We start from the raw sequence: 13,346 nt of genomic DNA, 5'->3' as shown, positions 1-13,346 counted from the left end.
CGGCCGGAAACGCACTTAGCCGCCATGCCCTCCGCACCTCCAACACATTCTGAGAGAAGGCATGGGCGGGACCAGCCGCGACCCTTGCGGTCTCCGCCCACCGGCCGGCCTCCAGATTTCCCAGCAAGCTCTAGGACAGAGGAGGTGGGGAAAGGAGGTCATCGCGCCTGCGTGCTAGGAGCTGTGACCCGGGTGGGAAAGCCCTCCGCGTCCGCCATTTTGGCTGCCTCTGTCGGTCTGTTCAGTTACCACGTGAACCGCCGACGGAGACCCGTGGGGGGGGGGAGGCGGTGGCGGCGTTAAGTGAGAAAAGAAAAAAGACAACGAAGGGAAGGAGGTGTCGGGTTGGGCGACGCGGTGACACTTGAGGCCTGGTGGCGGCGGTGGATCGGTGCAATTAAGGCTGAAGCAGCCAGGGCACGGCGGCNAGGAGCCGGAACGATGCCGGCCGTGAGCCTCCCGCCCAAGGAGAACGCGCTCTTCAAGCGGATCTTGGTAAGTGTGTGACTCTGGGCAAGCAGTGGGGAGGATTTAGCCGGTACACGGGCCTGTCACCCCTAACCTCGGTCCGGCGGGCACCGAGCCACCACCGCCAGGAACCCCGCCTTCGTACTTCCAGTCAAGCCAAATGTACCCCCTCGTCTGTTCCCTGTGGTTCCCACTTCACCCCGCGCGCCCCTGGCCATGGGCTTCCTCCTGTTTCCACGCTTCGGAGGCCGTGGTTCCGGACTAGGCCCCGTTCTCCTAGCTTCCAGACTGCGGGTTTTCACCCGCCCCAAGTGAAGGGAGGACAGGCTCGGCCTTTAGCGGAGAAGCGGGCAACACAGGCGGGAGTCGCGGCCTGGGGGGTGGGGTGCGTGAATGCCGCCGGCAGATCAGGGTGGCTCCCTTGGAAGGAACAGGTGGTGCGGATGCGGCACAGCTCATTCATTGCCCAAGCGCGGCTCTCTCTCCATCGTCCGTCCCTCCCTCTTCCTCTCTAGATATTCACCTGTCCCCGCCCGGGGTCACTGAATGACCTGGAAGGAGGGAAGGAAGGAGTTTAGCAGAGGAAAGGAAGCTTTCTTAAACGACTCCCTTCTTGTAGTCAGTTTCATACTTGAGTTTGCAGATTTTCTTTTTCCCGTCTTTCTGGATGGAGCTGGGAAGGGGCATTTGTATCTTAGTTTGCGAGAGGGAAACAACCCCACCCCATACCCTACTCCGGAGATGGGGCCCAGTGCGAGGCGACCGTCCAGTTGGAAGTGAAAAGTTTATGCAGTTTTAGTTCAGATGTTCTAGACGCAGATTTTCTTAGAGACTGAAATGTATTAACACTGATGCAAAATTTAGCAAAGACAACATAAGAGCTTATGAGATGGATCTTTTTGACGGTAGCTCGAACTCCCTTCTTATATTTCAAATGTGTGCAGTTTCCTTTTTTTTTTTGATACCTTAAAATGCAGTTATGTTTGGAAGGACTGTTTACGTTGTAAAATATATTTTGTAGCATTGGCGCTATAATTAATACATTGTGGCACATTTTTTGTTTGGCATATAGTGTGTGGGTTGCCCCTTCATGCAGACATTTGTTTATGAAAGGATTAACTGTTTGCAGAACTTAAAACTGTGCATGAAAGTGTTAGCTTTTTTCCTCGAAATTTCGATTTACATCCCTTGTTTGAAAAGTAGAACTCCAGAGATCCAGTTTTCTAGAAATAGGAAGGAGTAATCCATGTTGAACTAACTTTAAATTCTTATTTTGTTTTTTTTGATGTGTATTTTTGAGAGACAGAGTGTGAGTGGGGGAGGGGCAGAGAGAGCTGGAGACTTAGAATCCGAAGCAGGCTCCAAGCTCTGAGCTGTCAGCACAGAGCTGGAGGTGGGGCTCGAACTCAGTAACCGTGGGATCATGACCTGGGCTGAAGTTGGATGCTTAACCTACTGAGCCACCCAGGCGCCCAAACTAACTTTGATTTTACAAAAATATCCATATACCTTACAGACTTAGTTAATTCACGTTGAATAAAGTTTATCAGAAAATCATGTCCAATACCACATAACTTTTACCCTGAAAAATTCTTACTGTCATTTTTTTTTTTGTTTTACAAATAATGAGTGTAGATGGGACTATACCATAGTTTTAACAGAACAATTTACTATTAAATCTTTTAAAAGACGAACTGGTGTGTAGGTTCGACTGTAACATAGTTTTACTATAAAAATTTGTCTTAAGTCTTCCTCCTCAAACTTGTTTTTGAAAAAAGAACTCAAGAAGAAAAGTTGAGAGAATACAAGGAGCACTCATAAAATCTTTTACCTAAATTTAATGTGTAACATTTTGCCAGATTTGCTTTTTCTCTCTTCTCAAAGTAGGTTGCAGACATACTGTTTCATCCATAAATGCTCCAGCAAGAATTTTTTGAAAATAAGGACATTGCCCTGTATAACCATAGTACTATTAACAACCTTTCCCTAATACTGTGGAATGTACAGTTTGTATTCAGATTATCCTAGTTGGTAGGGTAGCAGTTTTTAAAAAAACAAAATTTTAAATTTTGAGATAACTATATTCACATGTAGTTGAAGGACTAATACAGAGATCCCTTGTTACCAGTTTTACCCAGTTTTCCCAGTGCTAATGCCTTATAAAACTGTAGTTCAATATGATAACATTGATACACTGTACGAGTCTTACTCAGATTTCTCCAGTTTACTTGTACTAATTTGTGTGTTGTATTTAGTTCCGTGCAGTGTTATCACAAGTGTAATTACATAACCACCACTACAGTCAATATGCAGAACAGTTTATCAGCACAAGGATCCTTCTGTTGTCCTTTAAGAACCACACCCTCTTCCTCCTTCCATCCCATTCACTCCCAAAGTCTGCAACCACTACTATTCTGTTCTCTATTTCTATAGTTTTGTCATTTCGATAACACTTACTGAAAAGAATCATACAGTATTTATAACTTTTTAGGATTGGCCTTTTTTTTTTTAATGCAACATAATGAATTGAGATTCATCCAAGTTGTTGGATGTATTAATACTAGATTGTTCCTTTTTATTGAGTAGAATTCTGTGATTTTTAAAAAAAATTTAATGTTTTTATTTATTTCTGAGAGAGCGTGAGCAGGGGAGGGTCAGAGAGAGGGAGACACAGAATCCGAAACATGGTCCAGGCTCTGAGCTAGCTGTCAACAGAGAGCCGGACACGGGGCTTGAACCCATGAACCATGAGATCATGACCTGGTCTGTAGTAGGATGATTAACCGACTCAGCCACCCAGGTGCCCCAGAATTCTGTGATTATAGATGTACCATAGTTTAACCATTCATAAAATACCAGTTTCTGATTAAGCATTTTACACTATTTTTTTTTTTTTTTTCTGGTTGGGATAGGGCAAAACCTTTAAGTTCATTGCTAAAATCAAAGTACTAAAGGCTTTATTGTGATAAGGTATATGCAGAAGAAATGTGAAAATTACTAAAGAAAAGGTGAGATAATGTCCTTATTTATTACATTAGGAATGAAGAAAACATTACTAACCATAAGTATAGTTAGTATTCACTCTTTGAAAATAGCTTTTGCTTCCTTGGTTTTTATGGTGTGTTAGCTCTTGCTTTTAAGCTCCCCTCTGCCCCCACCACCCCCCAGTCCAAAAAGTTGGGCATACTCTAATGCCTATATAATAAGTGTTGCTAGGTTAGTAACTGTTCAGTCATTCCCACAGTATTCTGTCTTTTAGCTGCTGCTTTGTTAGTTGTGCCATACTTGCTTTTAGAAACTTTGTGTAAGAAGTGAAGTTAGTTTACTATTTTTAAAAATTTGAAACCTCAATTTCAAAATAATGAAGTATTCTTTTGCCTCAGTTTTTCAAAGGAAATTTCTTTTACACATCAGTTTGCAAAAAGTTACTGTAATGGATTTGCCTGGCTTGTTCTAATTTAGTCGACACCTAAAATTCAGTTTTGTTGCATATTGGGCCCTTTTTTTTTTTCATATATTAACAGTTTTCTGCTAGAGAGTTGTCATTAGTTGGTCAGTGTCTGTAAAATGTGTCTTGTCTATAATTTGTCTAGAGAAAGGGCAGGGAGTGAAGTTATTGGGACCTATATTATGTTGGAATTTAGTTTATTTTTTAAAATTTATTTATTTAGAGAGAGTGCACACAGAGGAGAGAGAGACAGAGACAGACCCAAACCCAAGCAGGCTCCATGCTATGCTCAGTGTGGAGCCTGACTCAGTTCTCAGGGCTTGATCTCACTCTGATTATGACCTGAGCTGAAACCAAGTCAGATGCTCAACTAACTGAGCCACCCAAAGTGATCCTGTAAGAGGTTACTTTAAAGAAGAGTTATTTGTCTACCAGAAGTATTTTTTATGTGTGAATTTTTTGTTGTTGTAATTATACACTATATTGGCAATCTGGAAAACTTGAAAGTCATTAAAAAATTATGACTTTGCCTACTCCTGATGCTGTTTATCTAAATAGTTTGGGTGTATTACCAGATCTTTACACCACTCTTTTAGGATCTAGGTTAAAAGTAGGAAAAATGGGGTTGCCAAGGTGGAATGAAATCCACACGTTTTTATTTTTATTATTCTTTTAAATATTTATTTATTTTTGGGATAGCGCAAGTGAGGGAAGGGCAGAGAGGAGACAGGATCTGAAGTGGGCTCTGTGCTGACAGCCTGACAGCAGTGAGCCTGATGTGGGTCTCGAACTCACAAACCATGAGATCACGATCCGAACTGAAGTCTGACGCTCATCCGACTGAGCCATGAAGGTGCCCCTACACCTTTTTAGATTTTAGGGGACAAGTTGGATATACCCTAATGCCTTGCAATCTAGTGTTGCCAAGTTGGCAACTGTTGCTGCTGCTTTCCTCTCTTCAGATGTTAATGTGAGGTATAAGGCAAAAAACCTAAATTGGGAGTACTTAAAATATTGTACATCTTAATCTATTTTTGGATTTTGCCTGAGTGATTTATGTTGTTAGATAAAAGTCTAGAGAACAGAATTTTTTCTTTCCTTGAAAACTGGTAAGAGAAGTCAGTATAGCATGGTGATAGTATTTGTGATTTACTGGAAACTTACCATTTGTACTGCACAATTGAACTTTGTGTGATGATGGAAATGTCCTCTATCTGCTCTGTCCAATATGATGGCCATTAGCCACATGTGGCTATTGTACACTTGAAATATGGTTAGTGCAATTGAGGAACCGAAATTTTAAATGTAATTAACTTAAGTTTAAATTCAAATAGCCATATGTGGTGGTGTATGGTTACTATTTCGGACAGTGCATTATGTGGATCCTTCTTTATTCTCAAAACTTCTCAAGGTGGGTAGATTTTTATTAAGGAAGTGGACTGAGATTAACAGTTTAGTGTTAGATTCAAGAATGTGTTTTTTTTATTTCTTAGCTTAGGGTTTTTATACCATAACTGTCTACTGTTTATCTGTTGGGGCTTGGGGGTGTGTGTAGGAGAGGGAGTTTGTTAATAAAGGTTTTGTAGTAATTGTCATAAGTGGCTAGATGTATTGTAGGTACCCGCACTTCATAGGAAAATTATTTCATATGATTTATTGCCTTTAGAAAAAGTGCTCTTTTTGTAAGTTAATGATACTTAGATTGGATTTAGTTGCAGACAAAATTAAGATTAGGAATTAAATAAATTTTCATACCTACATGGAAGGCCAGTTGAATTAAATTTCTGTGTAACGATTCTAGTTTTGCAACTGAATGTGGACTGTAACATTGAAATTGGTTTTAATATGCTTTTGCCTCTACTGAATGTGTTCAGAATGTAAAAACCCCAAAGAAATGGAAACAAAGTTTTACCTGCTAAGAAGTTCTTTTTCTTTTGTCCACTGTAGGAAAATGTTTAAACTGGAATAAATTTCCCCTTGAAAGTGTGCTAGAAAAGGAAATGCACTTTTGCTATAATGTAAATATAGTCTTATAAAATACACAAACTTAAAAGGTCTAAAAATCTTAGGAGAAAAAAACTTTTGATAATGTAGCAAATTCAGTGCTTTGTCTTCCTTTATATTTCTGCCCTAAATCCTTTCTGGAATAGAATATAGTATGAATGAACAGATAAAGATATGTTTTTATTTAAGTTAACAAAGCATATATTTTTTTAAATGGTCTGTTGTGTTAGAAACCTGAAGTGTCCCAAAAGTGATTTTGGGGGAAAAAACTTAAGAAAGTGGGCTAAAGTACTTGTTTGTACAGATCATTTGGAGAATAGAGTACTCAGGTTTGAAACAAAAAAAGATTTGGGGCACCTCTGGCAGCCGTTCAGGTGGCTCAGTTCCTGAAGAGAGCTCTGAGTTGGGCTCTTTGCTGACAGTGTGGAGCCTGCTTAGGATTCTCTCCCTCTATCTCTGCCCCTCACCTGTGCTCTTTCCTCCCCCCTCAAAATAAATAAACTTGAAGAAAAAAAAAAAAGCATTGACCACGGTTTAATTTTTAATAGTAGTAGACAGGTCTACATGTTCAGAAAAACATACAAAAGCTTACTTAACAGGGAATTGAATGTTTGATTCTGTGGGTATTTCAAAGGCTTGCAGTCCTGGCTCTTTACTGGGGATTACAATAACTGAATTATTTGATGATAGTAGAATTGCTGTGCTGACTGTTACTTTGAAGTACTGGTTAAAAGACAAGTTTCCACAGAGGCAGACATGGTACCCTGTGTGGTTGGAGGACTGGAGAACTACTGGCCAACCTGTTTTAGCTGAAAAGATCTCTGTTTAGTGTGCACTATTTCCTTTAATATTTGTGCTTCTGACAATGTAGATCTCACAGAGCATTGATTCAAATATATCTTCTTTGTTCATAAAAGTGTTTTTGGATATAAAAAGCCAGGTTATGTAAGGGCTCATATGCAAAGGACTGTTTGTTCAGAATTTTCTTCTCCATATACCTGCATGGCACAATTCTTTTCTTAGAATTCTTTTCAGATGTTCTCTAAATATTGTATAGAGGCCTTCCATAACGAGAAGTCCTTCTCACCACTGTCTTATTGTCTTCCTTCCTTCTCTCTATATCACTTCCTCACCTATGACATAGGTGCAAGTATTTTGTTCTATCGTTTTTGTGTTTATTTATTTTGAGAAAGTGGGGGAGGGGTAGAGAGAGAGAATCCCAAGCAGGCTTCACCCTGTCAGTGCAGAGCCCAACGTGGGGCTTGAACTCACAAACTATGAGATCATGGCCTGAGCCGAAATCAAGAGTCAGACACTTAACCAACTGAGCCACCCAGGCATTCCTGTCATGTAGGTCTTCTATAATTAAAAGTAGGCTTTAGGTTGATAGGGACTTTTTTCTGTTAATTACCATACCCCCATTTGTTTGAGTAATGTATTGTAAAATAGACATTGAATTAGTATTTGTTGCACAAAACGAGTGTTAAAACAGTGACAAGAGAAACCTCTTTGTATTGTGTTCTTACATAAAGATTTTTGAGAAAGGGAGTTACTGGGCCTTGGCATTGTAGAATACATTGTTACCTGAGGTAATGGTAGGATAACAGGCAGAACCTGTATTACCCGGTAAGACCTTAGAAGATTCATTTACGAATGAATCATACTATTAGTTTGTTTACATGTCCTTTCCCCAGTCACAGAAACATAATAAGAGGAAATTTTATTGTTTCTGTTTTGCCTGTTTTAGTATTGGAGGAAAAATGGTATCTGGATTAAATGAGGGTATTTGTCATGAGGAGCCTGCTGTATCCAGATAGTAAGGCTCAGTTATCTATAGTTTCATAAAGCTCTACAACTGATTCCAACACAGATTTGGGGCCGAGGACCAGTGCATATGATATTATAAAACAGGGATATAAAATGTTAGAAGGAAAAATTTTGTAGTTTAGAATTGCTTTGTGTTTTTGAGAAAATGTAAAGATCAGGTTGAATTTTTGTAATTGCAAAGGTATGTGGGAAGCTGGTGTGGCAGAGCAAGCCACATAAGTAATCATTGAGCCTAGGCAACCATCAGTATTCACATCTAAATACAACTTTGTTGTCTATTTATAGGTAGTAGCCCTATTGAAGAGAGGAAAACTTAAGATTCGTAGTGAAAAATAGTTCTGAAAAAAAAGTTAGTTGCCAGTGCTGATGGTAAGAAAGCAACTGAAGGGGTTTAAACGAGTGAGGTTTTGAATATAAATATTAGGGTTTAGAGAGGAGGGAATTTTATGCTGTGATTGTAGTCTTGACTTTTGAGAATTTCTCTGGAATGTCAGATTTACACCTAACTTCTAAGCTGTTTTACTGTGCATGCCTTACAAACTTGTAACTTTCAAAAAACTAGTTTAACTTGTTGCATATGATTTTTCCATCTTAGGTAAGATAGGAATTATATTGTCTACTACTTAATTTGGAATTAAAATAATCCCTTAATATTTTAATTTAACAATAGTCGTCTTTTTGGGCTATTTAAAAGAAAATAAAAAATGAAGTATAGAAATAAATGATGGAGAGGTTAATGTTTTTGTTACCTGATATGCTGTATTCCACTGAAAATTTCCTTGGTTAGTGTAATAGGAACACATTTTCAGTTGAGATAATTTGAAATTTCTACCAAAGCCCACTGAGGAAATTGTAATATCATAATCTTATTTTAAGCCAGTGATTTTTTTTTTTTTTTTGAAGTAAGCTCTAGGTCCAACTTGGGGCTTGAACTCAACGACTCTGAGATCAAGACTCACATGCTCTACCCAATGAGTCAGCGAGGGTCCCCTAGCCAGTGATATTTTTAATCTTAAAGATTGCATTTGAGGGGCACCTGGATGGCTCAGTAGGTTGAACATCCAACTCTTCGGCTCTGGTTCCGTTTGTGGGGCCCTGAAGGGCTGCCTGCAGGCTGTCAGTGGGAGCCTGCTTGGGATTCTCTCTCTCCTTCACTCTCTGCCCCTCCCTGTTCTCTCTCTCAAAATAAAAAAAGATTCCATTTGATTTTGTCATGTAGGAGATTATTTAAACATGCCTGTGTGTTGTCTGTAAGAACTGTTTTATCTAGACATTATGTATAGAAGGAGAAATGAAAGTTTTCTTTGAAAGTGTAGACCTAGAGAAAAGTTTTCTCTTCTTTTTTTTTTTTTTAACTTTTAAAAAATGTTTTATTTATTTCTGAGAGAGACAGCGTGAACAGGGGAGGGTCAGAGAGAGAGGGAGACACAGATCCGAAACAGGCTCCAGGCTCTGAGCTGTCAGCACAGAGCCCGATGTGGGGCTCAAACCCATGAACCGAGATCATGACCTGAGCCGAAGTTGGAAGGCTTAACCCACTGAGCCACCCAGGCGCCCACGAGAAAAGTTTTTAAGGTTTGTTGTTCCAGTAAAAAAAATTTTTTTTCCCTATAATGGCTTCCATTTAATATGGTACTTTTTATTTTTCAGAGGGATCTCATTGTAGATTTACAAGGTCATCTTTGATTATCAGTGCTTTGGAACTGAGTCAGAATTGTTAAGAAGAAAGGAAATGAAGTAAACTAGCATTATTGAATTTTTTTTAATTTTACAGAGTGTGCACAAGAGCAAGCACAGGCATGAGCAGGAGAGAGAGGCAGAGGGAGAGAGAGAGAATCCCAAGCAGGCCCTGTGCCCAGCATGGAACCAAATGTAGGGCTGGATCCAATAACCCTGGGACCATGACTTGAGCTGAAATCAAGAGTTGGACACTCAGCCAACTGAGCCGCCTAGGCACCCCTATTGAATATCTGTTTTGAACCACATTTTATGCTAGGCTTTTCTTACACATTAGTTGATCTAAACGTTACAGCTCTCTGAGAAAATTGTAGTAAGTATAGACAATACTTATGATTACGTATTAAAAGTAGATTTCTGATTGCTTTAATACAGTTATTTGCTGTATCAGGACAAATGGGTTCCTAAAAGTCGCTGCACTGTGCAAAATCATGCAGTAAAAAACACAAGGCTTATGGAAAAAAATGGGGTTAAGCACAACACTCAAATTTCTTTAGTGAAGGGGTGCCTGGGTGGCTCAGTTAGTTGGGCATCCAACTTTTGGTTTCGGCTCTGGTCTTGATCTCATGGTTTGTGAGATCGAGCTCCATCCTGGGCTCTGCCTCTCTCTCTGCCTCCCCCCTCAAAAATAAATAATAAACTTAAAAAAATTTTTTCATTAGTGAAAAAAGCAAAGGTAAGAAATGAATTAAAATGATAGCACAATTTTTATATGTTAAATAGTTAACAGGTACATAAATAATATAGTGTAATTACAGCCCTTTATCTTGGAAAAGACCAGAAGTTTGTTTTTTGTAAGTGAGTATCAGGATTCCAGGGGTACCTGGGTGGTTCAGTCAGTTAAGCTTCCAATTCTTGGTTTCAGCTCAGGTCATGATGTCCATGTTTGTGAGTTAAAGCCAGCACTGTGAATGTGGAGCCTGCTTGGGATTCTCTCTCTCTCCTTCTTCTTCCTCACTTTGTCTCTCTGCCCCTCCCCTGCTCACTGGCTCTCAGAATAAATCAGTAAACTTAAAAAAAAATTGTAAAAAGGATTGCAGTTTATGAATTATTTTGAAGTAAACGAAGGAAAGTTGCAATCCTAGAAAAAGTTGTAACACTAGGTATAGATGGCTATGGGTCAGAACAGCCAGCATGTTTGAGGTGTCTGTCTGTCCTGTACATGCCTCTGTGGCTTGTTTCAGCTGGGTGCAGTTTTCTTTGTTCACCATTCTTCTGGTAGACAAAATCCCACAGAAACAGTTATGAAATCTGAAATGTAGTATGTTCAAAATATACTCTAATATGTTAATCATTTTGTAACAAACATGTATTTTCACAGCAAGCATTATCGCAGAACTGACTGTACATCATCTAACAGTGCTACAGTGATCACATAGCTTAGGTTTGGGTAACTTCCTTCACTCTTACATGTGACTGTTTGCTAAGCTAGAACTTCTTGCATTTAGTATCTGAGCTAGTGTCACATTTGCCATCCTAGTTGCCGCCAAGAAGAGAAATTTGTTTCAGTATTTTCTTTGTTAAGCAGGTTTGTTTCAGATTATCAAAAGTTTCAGGTTAGTTCATTTTATTTTTAAAAAGTGTTTACAGTAAGACCTTGGTTTGCAAGCATAATTCATTCAGGAAACATGCTTGTAATCTAAGACACTTGTATATCAAAGTGAATTTCCCCATAAGAAATAATGAAAACTCTGATGATTTGTTCCACAACCCAAAAATATTCACATAAAAATTTGTTATGATACTGTAATATATAAAATAATAAAGAAAATACAAAAGAAAAAGAAAAATAAACAAATTAACCTGCACTTACCTTTGAAAACCTTTGTGCCTGGTGTATGAGGGAGACAAGAGAAAAGAGGGTTATCGTATAGGACAACTATTTTGCTGCTATCACTAATGGAATCACTGCTATCTATTGGCTCAATGAAATCTTTTTCTGTATGGGGGCCATTGTATATGCCCACACATGTTGATGACAATACAGCATTAATAAACTCTGTCATATACTGTTATAATGTGTTTATTTTTTTATTTTTTTGTTTTTTTAATATTTTTATTTCTAGGAAAGAGAGAGCGTGAGCAGGGGAGGGTCAGAGAGAGAGGGAGTCACAGACTGAAACAGGCTCCAGGCTCCGAGCTGGCAGTCAGCACAGAGCCCGACGCGGGGCTCGAACCCCCGAACCGCGAGATCATGACCTGAGCGAAAGTCGGACGCTTAACCGACTAAGCCACCCAGGCACCCCTGTTATAATGTGTTTACTGTAACTGGCAATAAGGCAGCAGAGGAAAGGGTCTCTGTCGGCAGGCAGGCTGACCTAGAATGAAGCAAAGCATTCCCAAGCTTACTCTTGTATGGAAGAGCAAAGGACTGTCCATAGGTGCTTTGACGTGACAAAAACTACACCAATGCCAGTTGTGGGCACTTTCAAACAAAATCATTGATTTCTGCGAAACACTGTGGCCTGAGACCAAGCATCCAAGCATGGGAGACGATCACCCACAATCCTGTGCGCGAGTGTGAGGGAGAGGGAGAGGGAGGGAGGGAGGAGGGAGAGAGAAAGAAAGCCATTGGTTCAGTTGTGATCATATGATGTTTGGTGTCATGTACTAGTATTGCAAGATGTTACTCATTTATCCAGTTAAAATTTATTAGATATGTTTGCTGTCTTGCAGAATACTCACCGAACAAGTTACTCTCAATCCAAGGTTTTATTGTATTTATTTAATTTGAGAGAACGAGTTGCAGGCACGAATGGGGGAGGGGCAGAGAGAGGGAGACAGAGAATCCCAGGCTATGTGCTGTCAGTGCCCAGCGGAATGAGGGGCTCCATCTCACTAACTGTAAGTTCATGACCTGAGTCAAAATCAAGAGTTGGATGCCTAACCACCGAGATGCTTCAGGCTAATTTATTTTAAAGATTTTTCGACAAGGGAGATGATATTTTTATTTATTAAACATATTTTTATGTTTATTTTTGACACACACACACACACACACACACACACACACACACACACACAGCTTGAGCGGGGGAAGGGCAGATAGGGAGACAGAATCCAAAGCAAGCTCCGGGCTCTGAGCTGTCAGCAGAGCCTCACACAGGGGTCTTGTACTTGAGAACTACAAGATCATGACCTGAGATGAAGTCAGAAGCTCAACTGACTGAGACACTGAGGCACTCCAGGAAGACAGTATTTTAAAAACAGGAAATAAAACATTACACATTTTTTTCAATTTGTGTGCATTAAAAAATTTTTTTTAATGTGTATTTATTTTTGAGAAAGAGGGAGAAAGACGGAAGGGGCAGAGAGAGGGAGACACAGAATCTGAAGCAGGCTCCAGGCTCTGAGCTGTCAGCACAGAGCCTGACATGAGTCTCAAACCCATGACCTGAGCCAAAGTGGGATGCTCAACTAACCGAGCCACCCAGGCACCCATTCACTTTGTGTTTGAAACAATTTTGATATTCAATGGAGGGAGCTTGATATGGAAAGAATAATAGAAAGATTCTGGGTTTGAATCCTGGCTCTGCTCTGTTTTATTCCTTACCTTTCTTAAGTCTCAGTTTGCAAATCTGAGTAAAAGAGAACAGTACTTTTCTGACATCTCACTGGTCAGATGGTAAGATGTGTATGAAAGTACCTGGCAGACAGTAAAGCATGTGAAGCATGTGAGTTAGTACTTGTTTTGTTGTAGGTTTAGTCTATTAAGAACTTCAATTTTTTCATTGATTTCATCTTTGTTTTATGTTATCTTTTTAAAATTGTTAATGTTTTATTTATTTCTGAGAGAGAGACAGCATGAGCAGGGGAGGGTCAGCGAGAGAGGAGATACAGAATCTGAAACAGGGTCCAGGCT

At 39.7% G+C, this 13,346-nt stretch overlaps 1 protein-coding gene across 2 annotated transcripts in view; it reads left to right on the top strand.

The window, feature by feature from the left end:
• Positions 1-434: 434 nt before the first annotated feature.
• NAA15 (N-alpha-acetyltransferase 15, NatA auxiliary subunit) overlaps positions 435-13,346 on the top strand; it is an 81,924-nt gene continuing 69,012 nt past the window's right edge. For both annotated transcript variants that reach the window (XM_077755962.1, XM_077755961.1), the window contains exon 1: positions 435-495. In XM_077755962.1, the coding sequence (XP_077612088.1) occupies positions 442-495 (54 nt within the window). In that variant the 5' untranslated portion in view covers positions 435-441. The remainder of the gene's footprint in view (positions 496-13,346) is intronic.

The sequence above is a fragment of the Crocuta crocuta genome, unplaced genomic scaffold (genome assembly GCF_008692635.1).
Source record: "Crocuta crocuta isolate KB4526 unplaced genomic scaffold, BGI_CrCroc_1.0 scaffold112, whole genome shotgun sequence".
Lineage (NCBI taxonomy): Eukaryota > Metazoa > Chordata > Mammalia > Carnivora > Hyaenidae > Crocuta > Crocuta crocuta.
Note: the sequence above shows the minus strand (reverse complement) of the source record. Positions and strands in the feature narration are given on the sequence as shown.